At 33.9% G+C, this 23,105-nt stretch overlaps 2 protein-coding genes across 6 annotated transcripts in view; one reads left to right on the top strand and one right to left on the bottom strand.

The window, feature by feature from the left end:
- Positions 1–23,105, top strand: part of COG5 (component of oligomeric golgi complex 5) — a 368,077-nt gene that overhangs the window by 105,377 nt on the left and 239,595 nt on the right. The gene's annotated exons all lie outside the window — the stretch shown is intronic.
- GPR22 (G protein-coupled receptor 22) lies at positions 2,797–9,740 on the bottom strand. Of its 3 annotated transcripts, XM_017546925.2 has the most exons (4): positions 8,532–9,737; positions 7,350–7,603; positions 6,669–6,779; positions 2,797–4,957 (listed from the first exon to the last, which is right to left on the bottom strand). In XM_017546925.2, the coding sequence occupies exons 3-4, from the start codon at positions 6,746–6,748 to the stop codon at positions 3,631–3,633; spliced, it is 1,407 nt and encodes a 468-aa protein (XP_017402414.1). In that variant the 5' UTR covers positions 6,749–6,779; positions 7,350–7,603; positions 8,532–9,737; the 3' UTR covers positions 2,797–3,630. The 3 variants fall into 3 exon arrangements, with proteins under 3 accessions (XP_017402414.1, XP_017402415.1, XP_037601035.1); XM_017546926.2 differs by having other exon boundaries at positions 6,572–7,603; positions 8,532–9,740; XM_037745107.1 differs by having other exon boundaries at positions 6,669–7,603.

Genomic DNA, 23,105 nt, shown 5'->3' with positions numbered 1-23,105 from the left:
ATTTTAAGCTCTTGAGGGTAATGATTCTTTCATATATTTCAAAGTATCTGCCAGAATGCATCTATAGTATAAGATTTTAAATACTAATTGAATTACAAAGCTTACTTAATTTTATAGTCGTAAAATGCAATAAAATGAAAAGTTTTATTGACTTTGGGAAGTAGCCTTGAAATAGGTGGAATAAGCCCTACTAAGATCTTGTTTCCTAATAATTTTAGATTTCTTTAAACTCTTAAGTCTGATTTCAGTTCAATGAGAAATCTGATTTTTAATGCCCAAGGAACTGAGATTTTGCTATATGTCTCCCCTTATCTGCAGGGATACATTACAAGACCACCAGAGGATGCCTGAAACCGTGGATAGTATTGAACCCTACCTATAGTACATTATGTACTATGTTTTTTCCTATACATACATACCTATGATAAAGATTAATTCATAAATTAGGCACAGTAAGAGATTAAAAACAACTAATAAAGTAGAACAATTATACATAAATATATAAATAAGTTTAGATATAACAATTTAAAACTTATAAATTGTTTATTTCTGGAATTTTCCATTTTAATATTTTTGGACATGCTAACTGACATTGGGAAACTGAAACTGCAGCAATTAAAACCGTGGTTAAGGAGAGACTGCTGTAATTTTAGTTAAAGGATGAAAAAATAGAACATATACCTAAAAACTGACTTGGGTAAGAAATACGTAATTATCATGAAGGGCATTTTAAAAGATGCATCATTGTAAATAATTCTACCTTTATAATAAGTTTGAACATTTGTTCGGTAGTATATGACAGAGTAACAACTTCTTTACAAAATATAAAACAAAAAAAGCAAATATTATTTTTCACATCTTGTTGAGCTCATCTTTGGTTGATATTTAAAATACTACGTGGAATAAGCCCTACTAAGGGCTTAAGGGCTTTTTATCCTTTGGAAGAACTGACCAATTAACTGTAGAAATTGATATCTGTGCCTATGATTTATTAATAGCATATGGATAGAAAAATTTAGTTTTAAGAAGGGTCCCATACTGAGTTTGCTGTTGCCTCTATTGCGTTTGCATTTTTAATTTTTCATTCTAACAGGAAATATTAGCCTTAATGCTTTTATGAGCAAAATTACTTGAAATAAAGTGAATTCACACATTGTAATGAAGACCAACATGAGGAAAATAGAAATATTTATCTTTTCATAGAACAGATGTTTAATACAAAAAGTTGTCTAAGCTTCTCATTCTCACATTTAAGCTGAGGTCAGTAGTTGGAAACATAGTTGTGACTTGTTTTTGAAGCTAAGTTTTTAGCCCATAAGCATTATTTTGGTTTGCATATTTTATACTACTTAGCACATTAGAAAGCTATTAGAAGTTTTCTGATAGGTATGAATTTTCTTGTCCTAAATCAGTTGATGCACTTTTGTATACCTGAAAGATCATTACAGATGGGCAAAAATGCTTGCTAAATATCTGCTTCAGTGCCAATAATAGCAGTTTTAAAGGCAATATTGTGATACTTGCCATTTATTTATTTCTTATTACAGAAGACAAGAAGGCATGAAAGCAGCTTAGACAAATATATTAGAAATCTGTTTTTATACTGAGTTCTTTGGCATAGTTATAAACATTAAGAATAAAAATATTTAAAATGTAAGGGAGTTTTCCTTAATATGAAGGCTCTAAAAATAGTCTAATTTTTATTAAGATTATAAAACTAGATATTAAAATTTTATGGTTGGAGTCCAATTATAAAATTCATTTTTAAAATTTTTAAGTGAAGATATTAATGAGTTTGTTTTATTTCCTGGGTTAAAAAATAAAAATAAAATAAAAGAAGATTAGGAGTTATGCTGTGCCAAATGGTACCAAACAAACATTTTCTTGATACTTTTGCACCTGAAGTGTTAATTTCCCTTTGGGGTTTCAAAAACTTGGCTATGCTACATTTTGAAGCATTTTTTTAACTTCAAAAAACAGTAGAAAATAAGGCAGAAGGAAACTGAGGTTTTGCCAAGATTTGACATTATGTTAACATTATTATCAGAAATAAATTACTATTGAATTTGCCATGTTACCTTAATGAGTCCAAACTATTGCATGGTATTCATTTCTCCAAGGATTCGGATATTTAGTAAACTAGACTGGATAAATCTCATTTATTTGTATAAAAGTGATATATTGTTGAATTTTTGGACTTTTTTGTTTGTTTAAAAATGGGTTGCTACTTGGTTTAGTGAATACATTTTCAAAAAATAGAATAAAAATTGTTCACTTAGCCAATTACATTGCAGTATTTTCCTATTTTAAGTAACATTGCTAATTTTCTGATAATGATATTGGCACTTACTGATAGATTATTACATTAGAGCAATTGGAAAATACTGGCTTGATATGAGATTCCTAATCCTTGTAATCTGTAGTTAGGGTTCGCAATTTCATGATTTTCCCACATGAATTCAGGGTTGGAGAGAAAAATGCCTAAAGTTAAATTAAGTGATGGTAGAGTAGAAAAGTGACAAGATTTATTGTTACTTTAATGATTTTCAGTGTGGAAATAAAACAATTATATTTTGAAATACTTGGGAGCTATGATTGCTTAGGAACATTGTATAAACTGTATTACTCAAAACTTGCATGTATCTAAAATTAGAGGCTTTGTTAGACTTTTCTATAATAGCATAACATCTTTTTTTTTTCCTTCCTGGTATTCAGATTTGGATAGTTAACTTTCTATTATACAAAAGGGCTGAGTTGAATAAAGTTATGAAGTAGGTTAATGTATTATTATTATTTTTTTTAACCAGTATACTGTATTAATCCAGAGCATTTGGCTTAAACTTAAGCAAAGAGAGAAGGGAAGAAAAAGACTGGTGCTTTAGTGTTCTTCCTTCCCTTTATTTTCTTTTCATTTGTATATTGTAGGCATACTGTCCTTGAACTTAGAAAATCAGTTTTGTTTTTTTTTTTCATAGTGAACATGAATTTTAAAGTTTCTCTATCTTGGTGTGTATACAGAGGTTTTTTTTTTGTTGTACATTAATTTTAAAATTTTGATAAATCCTATTATTTTTTACATTTAAAAGAATACAGCTTCATACATAGTTCATTATTTTTGATGCATCAGACATAGCAAATACACTATACCAGCAAACATAGAATAGTGGTATGGAAAATCCTGGATTGTTTTGAGCCCATAATTTTGGGTTTTAGGTTAAAATGCTACCCCAGTTGTCATGTAAATATATCTGTAATTTGTGGCTTAGAAATAATGCACTGTAACTTCAAAAAAAAGCAAGGATACCTATGTTAGTTACACTTTAAAGTTATACACTGTTTTAAGGCTATGTATTTATTCTTTAGAAAATATGACTTACATGAATATTTTCTGTTGGACATAATATTGACAAAATATACACATGATAATACTTTAACAAACTGCCATGCAACAAATACATTAAGTAATGAAGTTGAATATATATGACCTAATCTAATTGACATTCACATTGAAAATTTACAACATAATCAATACTTAAAATATTTCTTCTTATATTTGGCAGTAATATCAGTTTTTACAATTTAAATTTAAAACTCATTTGAATGTGGATTTGGTGAAACTTAGACTTTTCTCTAGTCTGTGACAACCTGAGGTACTAAACATTTCTCTCTTATTTCACTATCTTCAAAGGTAATTTTTTTGTTTCTTTTAGGATCTATCCAAGAGTTGTGTATTACAGCGTTATTAGGCAGGGGATCAGCTTCTACTATGGAAACAACTCGCTTTTTCATTTTACTTTTCAAGACCTTTTGAAATTTTTGTCTAGTGAATGCATATAATAGAGGGTGAAATATAGTTGTTCCATAAGCCATGACTAAAAAACTCAATCTTAATTTTACTAAAAGGTCACTTGGGCCTAAACATAAAATGGTGGTATTTAAAACAGAAATTGGTGTCCAGCAGAGAAGAAATGTAGAAATAATCAATAAAGACATCCTGAAGACTCTTTTTTGTCTTTCTCGTCGTTCACGGTGTCGTTTCACAGCTCGCCGGAGGGCAATTATTACAGAAACTGAAGTTCTTACACCAAAGACCACATTTCTCCCACCACTGCTTTGTGACATGTCTGTAGCCTCGTGTTGTGTGGTTAGAGAAATTGTCTTTTTCTTTCTTGCTTTCTTCTTCTGCCCTGTTGAAAATCTTGTGCCTATTCGAATATTAAGAGCCTGAAGTATTTTGGTATATGTGATTAGCATTACTACAACAGTAAAAAAGAATATTGGGATCTGTACTAACAGGTGGTAATACATTCCCAGTTCAGTGTAGTATTCATTTGTACTGACACATAAAAGTGTCTTGTTTTCCCATGTATTTCCACTTTGAAGACTGAAAAAATTTACCTCAATAAAAGGAATGAGGAAAGAGAAAAAAGAAAAAATCCAAATGGATGTCATTAACATTACAGCTCTGCCCATTGTCAGAATTCGGTTTGCAGGTTTTACAGAGATGTCGTATCTGTCCAAAGTGATAGCAAAAACGTTGATTGCTGTTGAGACACTTGCAAAAGATACACAAGCCTCATGGAAACAGCAGATGAGAGCAGTGTTACTCTCCAGTGAAAGCAGAAGGATAACTATAGTTAGAGGAATACATCCCACACAAATTATTACATCAAGTACATGAAGATTCATCGTAATAATGTTACTGACAGAGTTGATTAAGTTGGATTTCATGCAGTAAAGTACCAATACGGTGAGGTTGCTGCCAAGTCCCAACACAATTTCTAACATAAGAAATCCGGTGAGAGACACTTGAAAGCTTAACGGATATGATAGTGGTTGGTACATATTGGTGTTGATGTCATCAATGTCATCTCGCACTGTAATGTTAGATTCAGACTGCATGTTGATTTCCAGAATGGGAGAAAAGCACATTCTTTTGGAGCAGTTGTTTTTTTCCCTAGAAAGTGAAATAGAATAAACTATTTGATATTTGGCAATTTAAATGCTGTAGAACGTGTTCTTTGTAAGAAATCTTTTAATTGTGTGCTTGATTTAATTTTTAAGTTTGTAAACTATTAATAGAAAATGTAGAATTAAGAAACATCAAGGTTGCATTATTTTGTTATAAAAAATTGTGTTTCCCTTTTGAAGAAATAACTATGAAAATTGTTCCTCGGCAGTACAGAGTTATTTTAATATACTAAAGGATTTTTCCTCATTTGAGTTTTTCAAGCTTATTATTTGAGATAAAGTATATTTTTGTATGATAAAACTACCTAGCATACAAAATAAATCTCAAGCCAGTGTCTTAAAATTTCATTTAAATGTTGTGAGTAGGTAGCAAATAAATGCTATTTTAATATACTCTAGCATAATGAGTGTAGGTGTAATTATTCCTGTGAGATTTCAAATGAACAGGACAAGTGTTCATTTAAAATGACAAATGGCACAGAGCTCTAGTTTGTTTTAAGACGCTTTATCCATGTTGATTGAATTTCATATTCAGAAGTCAACAGTGTGCTTGGGGACATTTGGAGTTATTTCCCACAGAAATAGGCCAGTGATAAATATTTCATATATCACAGTTACAATGCTCAGTGAACTTTACAATTGGCAGACTTAAAAATTGGAAGAAATGGGACGTTATGCTAAAATAAAAAGCTACAAAGTTTGGTAAAAGAGCATTAATCACTCCGATGAGTGATTTATTTTGTGACCATACCCTGTTGTAGCTTGTGGAAACAGGAAATTGAAATTTAATATCACATAGCCATTTTTAAAGTGGTTTAAAGAAATATATCAGTTAACTTGGTTTAAACTGAATTTTTAAAGTAAAAGATGAAATATCAGGGAAAAGGGGTATGTGAGGCCCATTTTTTGAGGAAGCTTTTAAAGTTATACATTACCTGTGAAACCTTTTGTGTACATCACCCATTGTATAATTTTGAAGAAAATTTAAAAAAAATACAAATTCTTGTGCTAATTCATGCAAATCTATGTTTTAATATATAGGGGTTTAAAATAATTTGTAAAAAATAATGTCTAATATTCTGGGCTAAAATGTCACTTATTCAGTATATTCAGTTTAAAATATGAACTCATACAACCAACTATATTTTACATTTAAAATATCAACTGCAAAATCATATTCAAGCATAAATTATAAAACCTAATTTCAAAATTCATGTTAACTTTCACTTGAGGTTATGTTTGACAAATTTTAGAATACAGTTTTATGCATGTTATTTTGGGGATAATATTGCAGAAACACAAATGATAACATTTCTTTTGAGTTAGTATAAAGTATTACTAGAGGCATATTTCTTCGAATAAGTTAAGGTCTTAGCTAACATTGAAGTCCTATAAAAATGGAAAATTTTAAGTGTGCCAGATTTTCTCAAATGACAGATTAAACATCAGGTCTTTGTCACATCAGTTAGATTTATAATTTAATAAAGCAGAAATGTCAAGTTAGATGATAATTAAGAAAAATACATTTTCTCTACAGCAAGATTCTGATATTTTGTAAATGTTAAACAATGTGGTCCAGTGCATGCATCTTCTGACCTACCTGTTTGCTGTTGCCTTATGGGCCTTTTGGCTCACAATGGCAGTTTTTGACAAATTGATACATGATATCATTGACAGATTTTGACATGAATTTTTACCTGACAACAGTGAAGTAGCTGTGATTTATTTCATGTCTTGTAGGAATTCTTTCATTTTCTCTCCAGTACTTCAACTGCATGCATTATGAGATTTAGTTGGCTGATGGATTTCTAAAGAACAGTACATAATATTTTATTTGTTTTGCTTTAAAAAGTCATGACCAAGAGAAACTTCCTCAGATGATAGGAATTATGTTTCCCTTTGATGGTGTACATGAGAATGTCTCTTTATTTTCCAGAATATGTGAAAACAAAAAAGGAAACATCATAAGATTTGTAGCTTCTAAAATATATTTAAACATCCTTTTGTTACAATTGTAAACTGTTTTTATAGCAGTCCTCGCTATTTTGAAATGATTTCTTGATCACATAACTTGCTTTATATTATAAATCCAGGCCATGCCCTTTTGATAAAAACCATCTGCTATTTAATTTGGTTTGTTTTCATTAGAAGAGGATACATAATTGGTCATAAAAGTCAGAAAAATCCATTAGTCGTATCAATTGATATGAATATCTGAATATTTAGTGCACAACACACTTGCTAAATCTTCCTTTTGTTTGCTGGTCAAGTATGTTATTTTCTTTTTGGAAATTCATGTTTCATTATTTCTTCCAGAATCAGTAGCTTCCACAATTCTGGTATGTTAAAGTATAAACTTCCTTTTTTAAAATGCTCACCAGTTCTTTTCGGGCTTTTACAGTTATATTGTTTTTCTTTTTGTGGTTATTTTCTGTAGCATCTTCCTAGGATACAGTTGATTTTTTATATTCCAACAGTAATGTAGACCTGTTCCCTGGTTTTAACTCCTTAATGTCTTAAGTCATGTTATAGGAACATCTTGCAGTTCGTAGTTCAGACAGCTAGGGAGATGCTCAGTCAGTTGCATTCTTCATATTGTCAGTTGTAAATACTGAATTAGCTGCTATCGGTCCTGTGAAAAGAAAATAATTGGTTAAGAAATAGGATTTTTAAAAATTTGCAGTTAATTGAAAGTTACTTTAGTTTTGTTTAAAAACTATCCAGTGTTTCTTATCACAACAACCAAACTGAATTAGTAGAGCCACAGCTATATGCATAAAATTAAATTTCTTTAAATAAAAGATTCCTTTTTCCTAATAAAGATTGTATATATTATCTTATTTAACAATACAGTTCACATTTCAAATACAGTTGAGAGAAAAGCTGTATTTTTTAAAACTAGTTTCTGCTCTCATTTTAGAAGCTAATCTGTATTTTCAGAGACGATGAACAGTTAGCATACACTAAACATATTGTTATTTCCTCTTTGTAATAAATTTAACATTTCTTGCTGTAAAAATACTGTAACTTGCTTAATTATTAGCACATGGCTTGAATTTTAACTCATTAAAACAGATTTCCTGACAAGATACTATAAATTTCTATTGATGAATTGTTCGTGTGGTTGAAATATAAAAGATAATAAAAATTATAACTGCAAATTAATTTTCAGTGAACATGCCCAATAATAAACTTAACATAAAAATAAGTAATAAGTAACAGCAAAATAGTAAACTTCGTTCTTTTAAGAAATACAAGCATTTTTGGAACACTGGAGAAAAACTGTACCGATTACCTTAAGAATATTTAGTATGTCTGAAGTGACTTAAAAGCTGTCTTCATAGTGAATTAACAAAGAATATTTGTATTTAACAATGCATTATAAAAATTACATTTAAAATTTAGCATGTCTTAAAAGAAATTGATCTTAAAATACATGTCTAGCAATAAGTAGAATTAAACAAACTCTTAAAATTTAGGCTGAAATTTTTCAAAGTAATTTTTACCCCACTATGCCAGTTCAAAAGCAGCTGTATACTATAATAAGGAACACATCTTACCTCCGCTAAAGATTTGATAAATTCTTGATGTAGTTGAAGCATTTCCAGTTTGGATTGATTCATTTTGTTCACTTGTTAGTAGAGGACTAGGGGAAGAGGGTCATAAACATCTCTTCGAAAATGACCTTAATGAAAATATGTGTCTGTAGTGTGCCATTGTTTCAGCAGTACTGCTAATGTATGGAACATGTAGTGCTGCTTAGAGGCTGCTGCAGTCTCTCACTCTTCCTACTGTGGAATCAATAAGCATCTGAAAATACATAATGAAAGTAATTTAACATACTGAAGGCTTCTTGTCTCCAGAGACAACATTTAGATTCAGTCTTTCTAAAAAGGAACGGCACTGCTTTTCGGAGGAAAGCCTGTTCTGGGCAGCTTTTGCAGAATGACAGCCTACCTTGTCGCTTCTCTCCACTGCAGAGAGATGCAGTGCATTCACTAATTTTGATTGGTCAGTTGTATTGGGCTTAAACTGTGCTTCATATGTATAGCAGGGATTTCCCCCGCTCCCCACTGTTTTATATAAGGATACTTTTTTAAAAAGGCTAAATTTATGAGTGGTTATATGTTGTTCTTAAATAGAATATGTGTAAATTAGTATTTTAAAAATGTGTATTCTATTCTGGTTTGTTGGTCACTTATGCCTAACATTAAAAAATGCAGGGAGGTGGGGGAACAGAAAAGATTTACATAGTAAAAAGTTTATATTCTTTTTAAAGCCTTGATAATTGCATTTGAGAATATTTTAGTCGTATATATGTTTTTGGTTGAGATTCTTTGTTCTACAAATAGAAACCCACTGCTTCTTTACTGTGAGCCACATTGAATTTCAACTAGTTTGTTTGTATTCAAGTCATCTTCTCTGAGTATTCCAAATTGTTGTGAGCATCTCAAGGTATTAAACATTGTCATGACTTCACTTAAGTATTCATTCATTTGGGTATTCATTCATTTCATTCATTCATTCATAATAATAATCAGATTGACCTAAGGTGATAATACTCTAAAATATTTTTTAAACATTTCATTGTAATATCTTAGTCTCAGGGTGTAAAATTTTAATCATTAATAATTGTATTACTTTTGGAGATTACTACTTTATCTTCACCTTTGATAACCCCTTTATTTGGTAGATGTATACTGATCACTTGATACAATATTTTATTTCAGTTGGCTTATTCTATTTTTGACCTGGGCACATTTCTTGGATTGCTATTTCTTAAATATTATATGTAGCTACATGCTAGTGTTGTTAATAAAATATTGTCTTAAAGTAAATTAAGTTAGTTACATGTCTTTATAAGTTATAAAGCTAAATGATAAGGTAGATACACTTTCAAAATGGAAATAATGATATAAGTACTGAATATTTAACATTAAATATTTAAATTTTTAAATTTTAAATTAAATATTTAAAATTAAAAATCAAAATTAAAATATTTAAAATTAAATTTCTATTTTATTTACCTATAAATAAGCTTCTATTTTTAATAGTGAGGATAAATTTTTTTTAGAATTAAGTAAATAAAACAGCTGGACTCTCTAGAAGACATTACAGGTGGCTAAACTGTTAGAATGTTAATCATCACCTATTTCCATTATTTTAGGAATATTTAGTGATCTTCATGTTTCAAAATGTATACTGTTTTTTATTTGCAATTGGAACTATTCTTTTATTATTTGGAAAAGCAGTATGTATTTTTATAATCTTTCAGTGGTGGTGTTGAAGCTTTATAGGGGAATAACTGACCAGTATATGAGTTGTGAGTTGCATTTCTATAGAAGTTCAGAGTAATGTGGTGGAAAATTTTGTTGTGAATTAAAAAAATCTTCTGCACAGCTTTGGGTGGCAAAGCTTTGGTAATGCTAAAAATGAAAATGTTGTGCTGCTATTCATGCATTTTGAAAGTTGGGGAAAAGGATCTTGTTAGAATGCCAGCCATTTATAAAGATAACTTAAACACACACACAGACACACACACACTCCCCCGACAGACATTCATTTAAGCTTCAAATTAAAACCAGAGAAAACATGTTAGCATCAGTTGAAATATGTGGTGGGGGTGAGGAGATTATTAACATACTCTAGTAGAGTGCTTTTCTGCCAGAGTTCAAGTAGTTGCTTATGTTTATCATCAAAATATTCCCATGAAGTTGAAGAAACCAAGATACAGAGAAAGTTACTAACTTAAAAGGGTCTAGATAAGTTAGCAGCAGAGTCAGTGTTAAAACTCTGCAAACCACACTCTACTAGGCAGTTGGCCTTTTCTCTTTGGAAAATTATGAAGGTTTTGGGATTTAGTATTGGATGATCTAGGGTTAGTTGCTGTTTATTGCCTATATAACTTTTGGCAAGTCAAGCTTCCTCTGGGTCAACTTTGGCTCTTTTTGTTAAAGTATATTTTTATGCTTTGTTTAACTCTTTGTGAGACAGTGTTTTCAAGTTTTACTCAGATTATTTAAAAAAACAAAAACAAAACAAAATCTGGGGTTTCTGAGCCATAATGGTAACTCAGCGTGGACATTGCACTTTATTTTCTGTGTGAGTAACTTGTCTCCAGGGATACATAAGATATCACAAACAGTGTTTTTTTTTTTTGTTTGTGTACAATGCTTAGTATAATTTGATTTCCTTTTAAAAACCACAAATTGTTTTGGTGATCACAAGGTATGCTGAAATCTTAACAAGGTAATTCTAACTTCACCTGTTTTTAACCAGTATGCAAATATCTAAACCATTGATTGAGAATCAGATATTATTTTCATGAAAAAAATTAATAACAGGCTGGGTGCAGTGGCTCATACCTGTAGTTCCAGCACTTTGGGAGGCCGAGGCGGGTGGATCACTTTAGGTCAGGAGTTCGAGAACAGTCTGGCCAACATGGTGAAACCCTATCTCTACAAAAAAAATACAAAAATTAATCAAGCATATTAGCATGAGCCTCTAGTTCCAGCTCCTCAGGAGGTTGAGACATGAGCATCGCTTGATCCCTGGTGGCGGAGGTTGCAGTGAGCCAAGATCGGATTGCTGCCCTTCCAGTCTGGGCAACAAGGTGACACTCAGTCTCGAAAAAAAAAAAAAAAAATTAATGTCAAATTATCAGTTTATAAAGATTCTTGTTTCCATAGTAACACTCACACTTGTGCATGTAATATATTTTGTATTCATATAGGATACTAATTTTGAAGGATGCTACAGTTGGTGATTTTAAACCTAATTTCATGTTATAAAATAATGTTATAGGCTAACCTTTATATAATAACCTAGGAAAGCAGTTTGACTTCCTAATGATAACTAAGCACTAGATTTGATTCTAACCTCAAAATACAGCTTAATTAAAATCCATTTCCAAAACTCATGCCTTCCTTTTTAGTTATAAGTATTTTAATTGGGTATCTCTTTTAATTCCTAAAAATTCCTCATATGGGGAATCTCTGATTTTTAATTTTATGTATTTGTCTTCTTAAGTTTGGACAACCATGACTATGACAGAGTAATTTATTGTATATTTATGTTGTACTATGCATATCAAATCATTCTTACCTAGCTTGTGGCTAGTTCTGATGCCACATTTTTGAAGATTGTCTGAGTCTGTAAATAAATCTCAGCTTTGTGAAATAGTGGAATTCACCATAACTGAAAGTACATTGAAACAATTTTAAGGTATCTATGCACAAACAGTTTCTAATTGCTAAAAATCAGGTTTAAGCTGTATTGTGACAAGGATCTTTTTCATTGTCAATTTAGCGTAGTAAACCTTGAACTCTGATTCTGGAGCCCATGGAAAAAAGGATTATTTTGCTTTAATGCCAATTCAGAAATTTCATTTGGCTTCTCTACTTTACATTTCTTTTACACCAAATATTTTATCAAAAAAATAGAAATGGACCATCTGCTGAACCTCCATCAAGTGGGGAGTAGCCAAAGTAGTAGAGCGTCAACAACATTGGTGATTCATTTTCTATTTGAGAATAATTGAAAACTGATTATATTTGATAAAGCACATGCATCAGAATTGTATACACTTAACAGATAGAAAATCTGCAAGCCATTCTTTCCCATTCTTCCCTACCTCACCTAAACTGGGCATTTACATTTCTTTTATTTTTATTTTTCACACTGTATTTGTAAGTCATTTGCCAGTATCACATACATTATAAAAATAAACACATGGCTTTTCTTGCCATTTTTCCATCCAAACTTACACTTTGGACCCTGTGACTATTACCACAGTTTATCCTCCCTCTGTTGTACAGCTGTTGGCATGTCTACTTTGGGCCCTTATTCAAATTATTACCTTCATGCCCAGCTTTCTGGTTTACTATTTGCTTAATAACCCTCTTTATCTTCGTAAATATTATGGATTTTATTGATGCTTTTCTCTTATACAGTATTTTAATGACAGAACTATACCAATACCCATGTTCGTGCCCCGTCACTTGCATTGATTTCTCTTTTCTCTTGCTTCCTTTTTTTCTTTGCATAATTTTCTAAGTTGTGCAGAATCAAATTAATATTATGTTCTGAGGCCAAGTCCATTGATCAACTAGATTACATATTTAACAAAGCTGTGTCAAGTCCCCTCTTTTGTGATGTTATAACTGTTATCCTCTGCTGGGGGACATAGCTGACTATCTATATCTAGTGATCTGTTATTGATGCAAGTTAGTTACATAACATTTTTTTTTAAGAAGGCTGCCATTCTTTATGTAGAGTGAGAGAATGGCAGAGTTTTATTGTAGGCTATAGTTCTATAGACTCAGTAACATCCACTATACTACTTGAGTCATCCATTTGGGAAAATGGATGCCTTTTAAGAGTTTAGTTAATAATTCTTGAAGACTATAATCACTGGTGTCTGTCTGCCAGGTATATTCAGCAGTGTATCTTCAGTTGCTGCTACCTTCTGATCTCTGTTTAGGGGTGCGATATCTATAAAAGGCCTGCTGTTATTTTGATTGGTATTGTAGAGAATCTGCAGATCAATTTGGAAAGAATTGACAACAGTATTGAGTCTTCTAACTTATAAACACAGTATGTCTATTATTTTTAGGGCTTTTTTGATTTATTTTGTCAGTATTTTGCAGTTCTTGGCCTATAGATTCTGCACATATTTTGTTAGATTTGTATTTAATTTCTTTAGTGCTATTGAAGTAGTACCTTTCTTTGAGATGGAGTCTTGCTCTGTCGCCAGGCTAGAGTGTGCAATGGCGCCATCTCTGCTCACTGCAGCCTCTGCCTCCTGGATTTAAGCGATTCTCCTGCCTCAGCCTCCTGAGTAGCTGGGACTACAGACACATGCCACCACACTCAGTTAATTTTTGTATTTTCAATAGAGATAGGGTTTCACTATGTTGGCCAGGATGGTCTCTTATCTCTTGATGACGTGATCTGCCAACCTCGGCCTCCCAAAGTCCTGGGATTACAGGCATGAGCCACTGTGCCCGACCAGTAGCAGCTAATTTTTTTAAAAAAATCCAATTGTTTATTGTTAGTATATGTAATTAGGATCAGTTTTTGTATATCGAACTCATATCCTGCAACTTTACTAAATTCATATATTAGTCTTGAGAGTTTTTTTGTGTGAATTCCACAGTATTTTCTATATAGACAATTAATGTTGTCTGCAAATAGTTTACTTTTTCCTGAAACATGTGTGACTTATTTATATTCTTGCCTTTTTGTACTGCCTAGGACCTCTGGTATTAGGTTGAATAGGAATGTTTTGGGAGAAGCAATCCACCATGAACCCTGAACATTCTTGCTGGATATGATGAGAATGCAAAACCGTAACAAAACTACTTTTTACCCGATCTATTTCACAGGCTTATATTTGTAGCTGGCAACCTTGAGAAATGAAGTAATGATGCCCTTACCAAAAAGAATACAAGCAGACTTGCTTCTCTTTGTTATAAAAATGGCAACTTTCCCAAGCTCAGTGTTCTTCAGCTGTAAAAAAACTCATAGTTCACAGAGCATCCACAGTCCTTTGCCACGGACTTGGAGGGCAAGGTGCATTGTCACTGATAATCATGCTCATACTGCTTGCTGTATCATCGGTAATACAGTTGTTTGGTTTGGACCCAGGCATCTTATAGCTTAGCATTCATGAAAACAGTAACAGACTAGCTTCATAGCTTATAAATAGGGTAGAATCCCAGACCCTAACAATTTTTGACATTTTTGGCTACAAGCATATGATTTTGACAGAGATAGAGTTTCCTGTAAGAGAAATGACAGGGCTCTTATGGGCTCGTTGAGAGGTTATGAGACCAGCAGCAAATGTTTAAGTGGTGGGGTACAGAGTAAAAGCCTCCTAATGATCTGCCTGTTAATGAATTTTTTGGGGGATAAGCAATGAGGGGTGGAATTAAATGAAGCTGCTCAAATAGTGCCTTGGTTATTGCTCACTCTCTAGGCTGGAGGAGGTAACACTATTATTATATCAACAAAACAGCAAGCCTCAGGGCCCTAAGGCAAAAGGCAGTATGGCTGCTGAATTGAGGGCTTCTGAGAGCTAACATAAAAGATGTCAGCAATGAGGATGTGGAGCTTTGGGTAGACTAAGTATATTATAAGTTCATTTGTGGAGTCTGGGTGGGCAGCCACTTGAAATTGAATTTAAATGCAGTCTTGCCAACTGGTACATACCTGCTCTTTCACTTTGTGGTCTCTGATTTTTCTCTCCCCCGTGTATTCTAACCTCAGCTGCTTAAGTTACAAGCCAAATATGGTAGGGAACCTCAGGGAAGGAGAGGAATTCAAACTTTTCTAGCTCTGTTGAATGGAGATGCTCAATTAACCATCCTATGTGGTCCTATGGGGAAAAATCACGGTAGGTGTCAAGGTAGGCTGAATGTACTGAGGACAGCAGGATGGAGCTAGGGGGGCGAATTAGAGATCCCTAGGCGCAAGCATTTCCAGGAGCACAGGGTCACCCTGGAGTGAGAAACCAAAGAAGAAAAGCCTTCCCACCACCACAGTCCTCTGCAGGATAGCCTCCTCTGCTACCCTGTCTTCCCCATGCTCCTCCTCAGGAAATAATGTAGTCTCCTGGCAACTATGGCTGTAGTCCCTTTTGTGCATATGTTAAATTTCTTGGCCTGTGGGTAAAACACTCAAATTTTAAAAAGCTAAAATGTAGATGGAGCCTCTGGGCCTATTCAGTGTACTGTTGTTTTGGGTTCCTCTGCTAAACGTGTAATTGGTGTTGATGATTTTATGTTCTTACACTATGAATACTTACAGATTCAGAGGAGATTGTCCTATTCATGGGCTGCTACATGTAGAGAGGTGTTCCCCTGTCCCCTCTGTGAGTGATTTAGCAAAAATAATGTATCATCCCAGGAGGGAAGAAAAGAAAAAAAAATCACAAGTTTGGTTAAAGGCTCAGTGATTGCTGGAGAACTCATACCATTTCCCAGTACAGCAGTGCCACCTGCCTGACCCAGCTACCAAGTGCGCCTCTTTTGAAAAGGCAGATGCAACTTTGAAAAGGGATGCAGCTGGCCTGGCCTTAGTGTCATTTTGGTTTTCCATGAAGTAGAACCTACTCCTTTTGAGAAAACCTTATTTCTCACTTTGCCACCTGAAACAAAGCAGCTGACTCATGGCCCTGGATTTAAGGAATTTCCTGTAAATACCTGGGCCTGTTTCATTGATGGTTCACGCCCAATTAAAAGCTGATGCAGCTGTTGAGGGTCAGTGCCAGCTACAGAAAAGTGAGAGTGGATGGCATCATTCCATTCTTACAGCTTTGACCAATACGCCCCTTGATTAACCTTGTTATATTTTTACTGGCTCCTGGCCTGTTTCCAATAGCCTAACCTTCAGGTCTGTTAGAAGACTAGCAGATTAAAAATAACTTTTCTTTGGGACTGCAAACTGTAAAAACAAATTGTAGCTGCTAGTCAGACATTTTGGCTTACCCAAACCTGTACCCCCCAGATTGCCATCATTTCTACCTGAATTAATTATTGTGTCATATGGCAATATATCTACCATAATAGTCTCGGCAATCATTGTGTCCTGTTTTTTGGGAATAGGGACTTCTCGGTGTCCTTCCCCTGCTTCCACTTGTAGGATGAATTCCTTTTCCTCCTGTGTGGCTACAGAATTTTTTTTTTTTTAAAAGCATTCTTCTCCTAGTTCTATTGGATTTCCAACACTACCCATAAAGGGGTTGTTGTCCTTCCCTCCAGGGTTTAAGGCTCCTCTCTGACCCATTACGCCCCATATTAAAGATGGTAGAAGGGATCCAGGCTCTTCATGCTTTCCCTCAATGGCTGCCATCTTCCCCCAAGCCTGTACCAGGACAATTGCTTTCTCAGGCCTTTAACCATATACTCAATCTTTTGTATATGCCTGTGAACATCTGGTGAGATCTTTGCAAAAGTCCACGAATGGGTATGAATAAATCCTTTGTGTCTGTAGATTCCCTGGCTTCTATATTTACTTGCTAACACACACTTAGCCTTTAGCAATTCGTTAACAGTTTTGGCTGAATTATTCTTACTGGTGTCCAGTATTGTCTTCCCAGATACTCAAGTGCTCATGTCCCATATGTCCTGTCTTTCTTTAGAATTTGGATTGATTGCCCCGTAACCGCAGCATTCTGATCAGTTGAAAAAGTTTGTGTTTGTAGATCATTTGTTTTTCTCTTCTTCTTTTTTATAGTAACAATGAGAACTATGTTCTATCCAGCTTTGTGCATCTTATATGGAAGCTGAAGAATACATGCTGGGATTTTTATTGGTACCACAATGAACCTGTGTATCTGTTAGGGAACATTCACATCTTTGTATTGAGATTTAAACATTGCATATTTCTCCACTTATTTAGGTTGTCTTTAATTTCTCTCGGTAATATTTTGTAATTTCCAGTGTAGAGGTCTCAAATATATTTTGTCAAGTTGGGTAGTGCTAGACTCATAACATTTTTGATACTATTATAAACAATATTTTAAAATTTTGATTTTGTTTATATAAAGAAATAACTGTTGAATTTCAAATATTGAACATACACCTTGTGATTTTGCCAAACTCATTTATTCTTTTCTTGAGTCCTTAGGATTTCCTTTTTACATAATTCTATTTGAATAAACAGAGGTTTATGTCATCCTTCTCAATCTTAAATCAAATCTTTTTTGGTCTTGCCTTATTGCCGTAGCCAAGACCAAAAGTAACATTGAGTAGAAATGGCGAGAACAGACATAATTGCTATTTTCCATGTCTTCAGGGAAAGTATTCAATCTTTCATTATTAGGTTTGATGATACCATTTTTCAGGTTGATAAAGCTTCCTTCTTAGTTTGTTGAGAATTTTTATCAGGAATGCATGTTACATTATTTAAGATTTTTTCCATTTAATGAGAGTTCATATGTTTTTTCTCATTTACTCTAGTAACATGATAAATTACATGGATTTATTTTTTTTTAATGTTAAGGCAACCTTGCATTTTTGAGATAAACCTGTTTTGATAGTAACACCTTTTTAGATATTGCATGATTGTATGTATAATTATTTTTAAAATACCTTTTACCTATGTATTCATAAGGCCTATTGGTCTGTCCTTTTCTTACTGTAATGTTTCGACCTAGTTTTGCAATCAGGACAATGCTGGACTCAAATGACTTGAAAGATGTTCTTTTCTCTAGTTTTGATAAATGTTTTTATAAGATCAGAGTTAGTCCTTTCTTAAATGTTTAATAAAATTCACTAGAGAAGACATTTGAGCCAAGAGGTTTTATGTTGTTTAAAGTTTTAAATGATAAATTCAAATTATGTATTAGATAATCGATTCATGTTTTCTATTTTTGTGTCTATTTTGATGATACACGTAACTTTTGAATAATTAGTTTATATTTAAGAGTTGCTAAATTTATTAGCATCAACTTGTTTTTGATATTTCCTCATATAATTATTTGTAGGATCTGTACAGATTTCTTCCCTTTCATTATTGATATTTGACAATTTGTATCCTTTTTTATTTATGTGTTTGCCTACAGTTTACCAGTTTTCTTAATCTTCAGAAATAACTAGGTTTTGATTTATTTGTTCTTAATGAACAATATTGTTGTTCATTTTCAATTTTATTAGTTTCTACTCTTACCTTTAGTATTTCCTTTCTTCTCTACTTTGGTAAAAGTTTCTTTCATCAATTTTAATTATTTTTTTCTAATATGGGTTCAGTATTGTTTCACCAACATTCCACAACTTTGGATGTTTTATTTTGTATTACTTAGTTTAGTATGCTTTCTAATTTTCCTGAGATATCACTTTGCTGATACATGGGCTATTTAAAAGTGTAATGTGTTTTCTTTCTTTTTTTTTTTTTTAATTATACCTTAAGTTCTGGGATACATGTGCAGAACATGCAGGTTTGTTACATAGGTATACACATGCAATGGTAGGTTGCTGCACCTATCAACCCGTCATCTATATTAGGTATTTCTCCTAATGCTATCCCTCCCCTAGCTCCCCAACCCCTAACAGGCCCTGGTGTATGATGTTCTCCCTGTGTCCATGTGTTCTCAGTGTTGAACTCCCACTTATGAGTGAGAACATGTGGCATTTGGTTTTCTGTTCCTGTGTTAGTTTGATGAGAATGATGGTTTCCAGCTTCATCCACGTCACTGCAAAGTACACGAACTTGTCCCTTTTATGGCTGCATAGCATTCCATGGTGTTTATTTGCCACATTTTCTTTATCCAGTCTGTCACTGACGAGCATTTGGGTTGGTTCCAAGTCTTTGCTATTGTGAATAGTGCTGCAATAAACATACTGTAGCAGGAGCGGCCACAGGAAAGGATCTCGGATACAGGAGGAAGGAATGTATTACAGCTGGGAGCTTTGGTAGCATATGTGCCTAACAGCCAAGCTCCCCTAACAAAGGGAGGTTCAGCCTTTATATAGGCTTATACTTTAGATGTTACACGTGGAAGAATCTTAGGTTCATAGTTTTTAGGGCTCACATGTGAAAAGGTTTCTGTTTACAGTTTCAAGAATCACATATGAAAGGGTTCCAGTTTACAGTTTTAGGACTCACATGTGAAAAGGTTTCTGTTTACAGTTTCAGGAATTACATATGAAAGGGTTTCGGTTTACAGTTTTGGGACTCACATGTGTAAAGGTTTCTGTTTACAGTTTCAGGAATTACATATGAAAGGGTTTNGAATTACATATGAAAGGGTTTCGGTTTACAGTTTTGGGACTCACATGTGTAAAGGTTTCTGTTTACAGTTTCAGGAATTACATATGAAAGGGTTTTGGTTTACAGTTTTGGGACTCACATGTGAAAAGGTTTCTGGTTTGATCTTGTTTTAAGTAAAAATAGTGCCTTCTCCATAGTGCCTTCTGGAGACTTTCCCCAGGGCCTAGCTTGTTGTTTTCAGGAAGGAGATTCAGGAGGTGCCAGCTGGCCTGCTCTCTCTTCTATTGAGATGCACAGTGGATGACAGAGGGGGAGGGAATTCCAAATGCCTGGGTCTCCCTCCTCGATATGTGTGCATGTGTCTTTAGAGTAGAATGATTTATAATCCTTCGGGCGTATTCCCAGTAATGGGATTGCTGGGTCAAATGGTATTTCTGATTCTAGATCCTTGTGTTTTCTTTTCTTTTTGAGGCAGGATTTTGTTCTCTCACCCAGGCTGGTATGATCACGGCTCACTGTAGCTTCAACCTCTGAAGCTCCAGAGATCCTCCCACCTCACCCTTTCAAGTAGGTGGCACTACAGGTGTGTGCCACCACATCCAACTAATTTTTGTATTTTTTGTAGAGATGGGGTCTCACAGTGTTGCACACATTGGTCTTGAATTCCTGGACTCAGGAGATCCTCTCACCTCAGCCTCCAAAGTGTTAGAATTACAGGCATGAGCCACCATGCTTAGCGAAAAGTGTCTTTTCTAATTTTTAAATACTTGGTGATTTTTTAAAGTTTTTGTTACTGGTTTCTAATTTAATTTCATTATGGTCAGAGAACACGATTTGTATGATTTCAGTTCTTTTAAATTTGTTTAGGTTAGTTTAATGGCTCAGTATATAATCTATCTTGTTAATTGTTCTGTGTACTTTTGAAAATAATGTGCTTTCTCTTGTTGTTGGGAATAGTGTTCTATAAAAGTCAAATAGGCTGCGCACGGTGGCTCATGCCTGTAATCCCAGCACTTTAGGAGACCGAGGCGGGCGGATCATGAGGTCAGGAGTTCAAGACCAGCCTGGACAACACAGTGAAACCCTGTCTCTACTCAAATACAAAAAATTATCTGGGTGTAGTGGCGGGCCCCTGTAATCTCAGCAACTCAGGAGGTTGAGGCAGGAGAATCTCTTGAACCCAGGAGGCAGAGGTTGCAGTGAGCCGAGGTTGTGCCACTGCACTCCAGCATGGGCAACAGAGTGAGACACTGTCTCCCAAAAAAAAAAAAAAAGTCAAAAAGGTCAAGTTAATGATAGTACTGTAAAGTCTTCTCTATCCTTAGTGATACTGTTTTTACTGTTCTATTATTATTATTTTCCCGAGACAGAGTCTTGCTGCATCACCCGGGAAGGAGTACAGTGGTGCTATCACAGCTCACTGCAGCCTCAAACTCCTGGGCTCAGACAATCCTCCTGCCTCAGCCTCCCAAGTAGCTGGAACCACAGGGGTGTAACACCATGCCTGGCTATTTTTCTTCTTATTTCAGTAGAGTTGGGGTCTCCCTATGTTGCCCAGGCTGGTCTTGTACTGCTGGGCTTAAGAATCCTTCTGCTCCAGACTCCCAAAGTGCTGAATTATAGTCACCAGCCACCACACCTGGCCTTGTTCTATTAACTTTTAAAACGAAGATAAAGTAATTTTTTTTTTTTTACTGAAAAAAGTTGTGAAATCCTTGCGTATAATTGTGGATTTGCCAGTTTTAGTTTTTTGACTTGATCCAGTTTTTGTTTCTTGTGTTTTCATCGGGTGCATGCACATTTAGGATTGCTATGCAATACATGTCTTTGTGCCCAATAATAGTCCTTTTCTTCTATCAGGGTAGCTATTCCAGGTTCATTTTGTATAGTTTGCTTCATATATATATTATTTTTTAACCTTCACTTTTAACTTGTGTCTTTATTTTTGAGGTGTATCTTCTGCTGATAGTAATGGTTTGTTTTTGCTTTTTAAATCCAAATTGATTTTTGTCTTTTAATTGGAATGCAGAGTATTTGCATTTAATAGAATTTTCATATGGTTAGATTTACATCTTCTGCCTCTTATTTGTTCTGTTTGTTCCATGTATTCCTTGTTCATTTTTTCTCTTTCCTAACCTGTTTTGGATTGAGTAATTTTTGTAATTCCATTTTGTCTTCTCTGCTGACTTATTAGCTGTACATATATAATAATATACATGTGTGTATACACACACACACAACACACACACAGACATATGTGTGTGTATATTAAGTCTCACTCTGTTGCCCAGGCTGGAATGCAGTGGAACAATCTTGGCTTGTTGTAGCTTTGACCTCCTGGGCTCAAGTGATACTCCTTCCTGACTCTCCTGAGTAGCTGGAATTAGAAGCACACACCACCACACCTGGCTAATTTTTGTGTATTTCTGTAGAGATGGAATCTTGCTATGTTGCCTCAGCTGGGGTCTTGAACTCTTGGTCTCATTTGATCCTCCGGCATTGGCCTCCCAATGTGTTGGGATTACAGCTGTGAGCCACCGCACCTGGTTTAGCTATATTTTTAAGTTTTCTTGTTTTAATGGTTGTTTTAGGTTTTATGATATACATGCTTAACTTATCACAGTCTACTTTCAAGTAATAGCACATCATGTATAATGTTAGAACCTTACTATTTAACACAGTATAATTTCTATTGCCCCCTTCCATTTTTTCTACTGTTTTCTTACTTCATAATAGTGTCATTATTTTTGTTTTAAATAGCCAGTTATCTTTCAGTTTTTTAAAAAGTTTATATTTATCCACAAATTTACAGTGGCATTGTTCATTTCTTTTTGCACATCAGAGATTCCTTCTGGTATATTTTCCATTAGGCTAAAGAACTTACTGTAACAGTTTTCGTAGTACAGGGTTGTTTACAACAAATTCTTTGTTTTTCTTGTCAAAATATGTTTCTTGTGTCTTCATTTTTGACTTTCACTCAGTATATAGCTCTATTTAACACTTTATCATTCAAAACATATTTTGTTGCTTTATGGAATGCATGGTTTCTGATGAGAAGTCTGTGATCATTGTTATCTTTGTTCCTCAGTTATGTGGTGTATTATCTTTACTTTGGCTTCTTTTAAGAGTTCTTCTTCATTTCATTGTTTTTATAATTTTCGTTATGATGTACTTCGGTGTGATTTCTTTGTGTGTACTCCTTCCTTGGTTGGGGTTCACTGATATTTGTGGATCAGTGTTTTTGTTGTGGTTATTGCTGCTGTTTTCGTTTTTCCATCAAATTAAAAAAAAACCATTTCATTGTTTACTGAAATACTGAAAAGAACATTATTCTCCTTCTTAGACTTCAAAAGCTTATATTTTAGACCTGGTATTTTTCCAAGTGTCATTGAGGCTTTGTTCTTTTTTTTTTTTTTTTTTTT

This window comes from Cebus imitator, unplaced genomic scaffold, assembly GCF_001604975.1.
Source record: "Cebus imitator isolate Cc_AM_T3 unplaced genomic scaffold, Cebus_imitator-1.0 Scaffold192, whole genome shotgun sequence".
NCBI lineage: Eukaryota > Metazoa > Chordata > Mammalia > Primates > Cebidae > Cebus > Cebus imitator.
The sequence above is the reverse complement of the archived record's forward strand: the minus strand, read 5'-3'. Positions and strand labels throughout refer to the sequence as shown.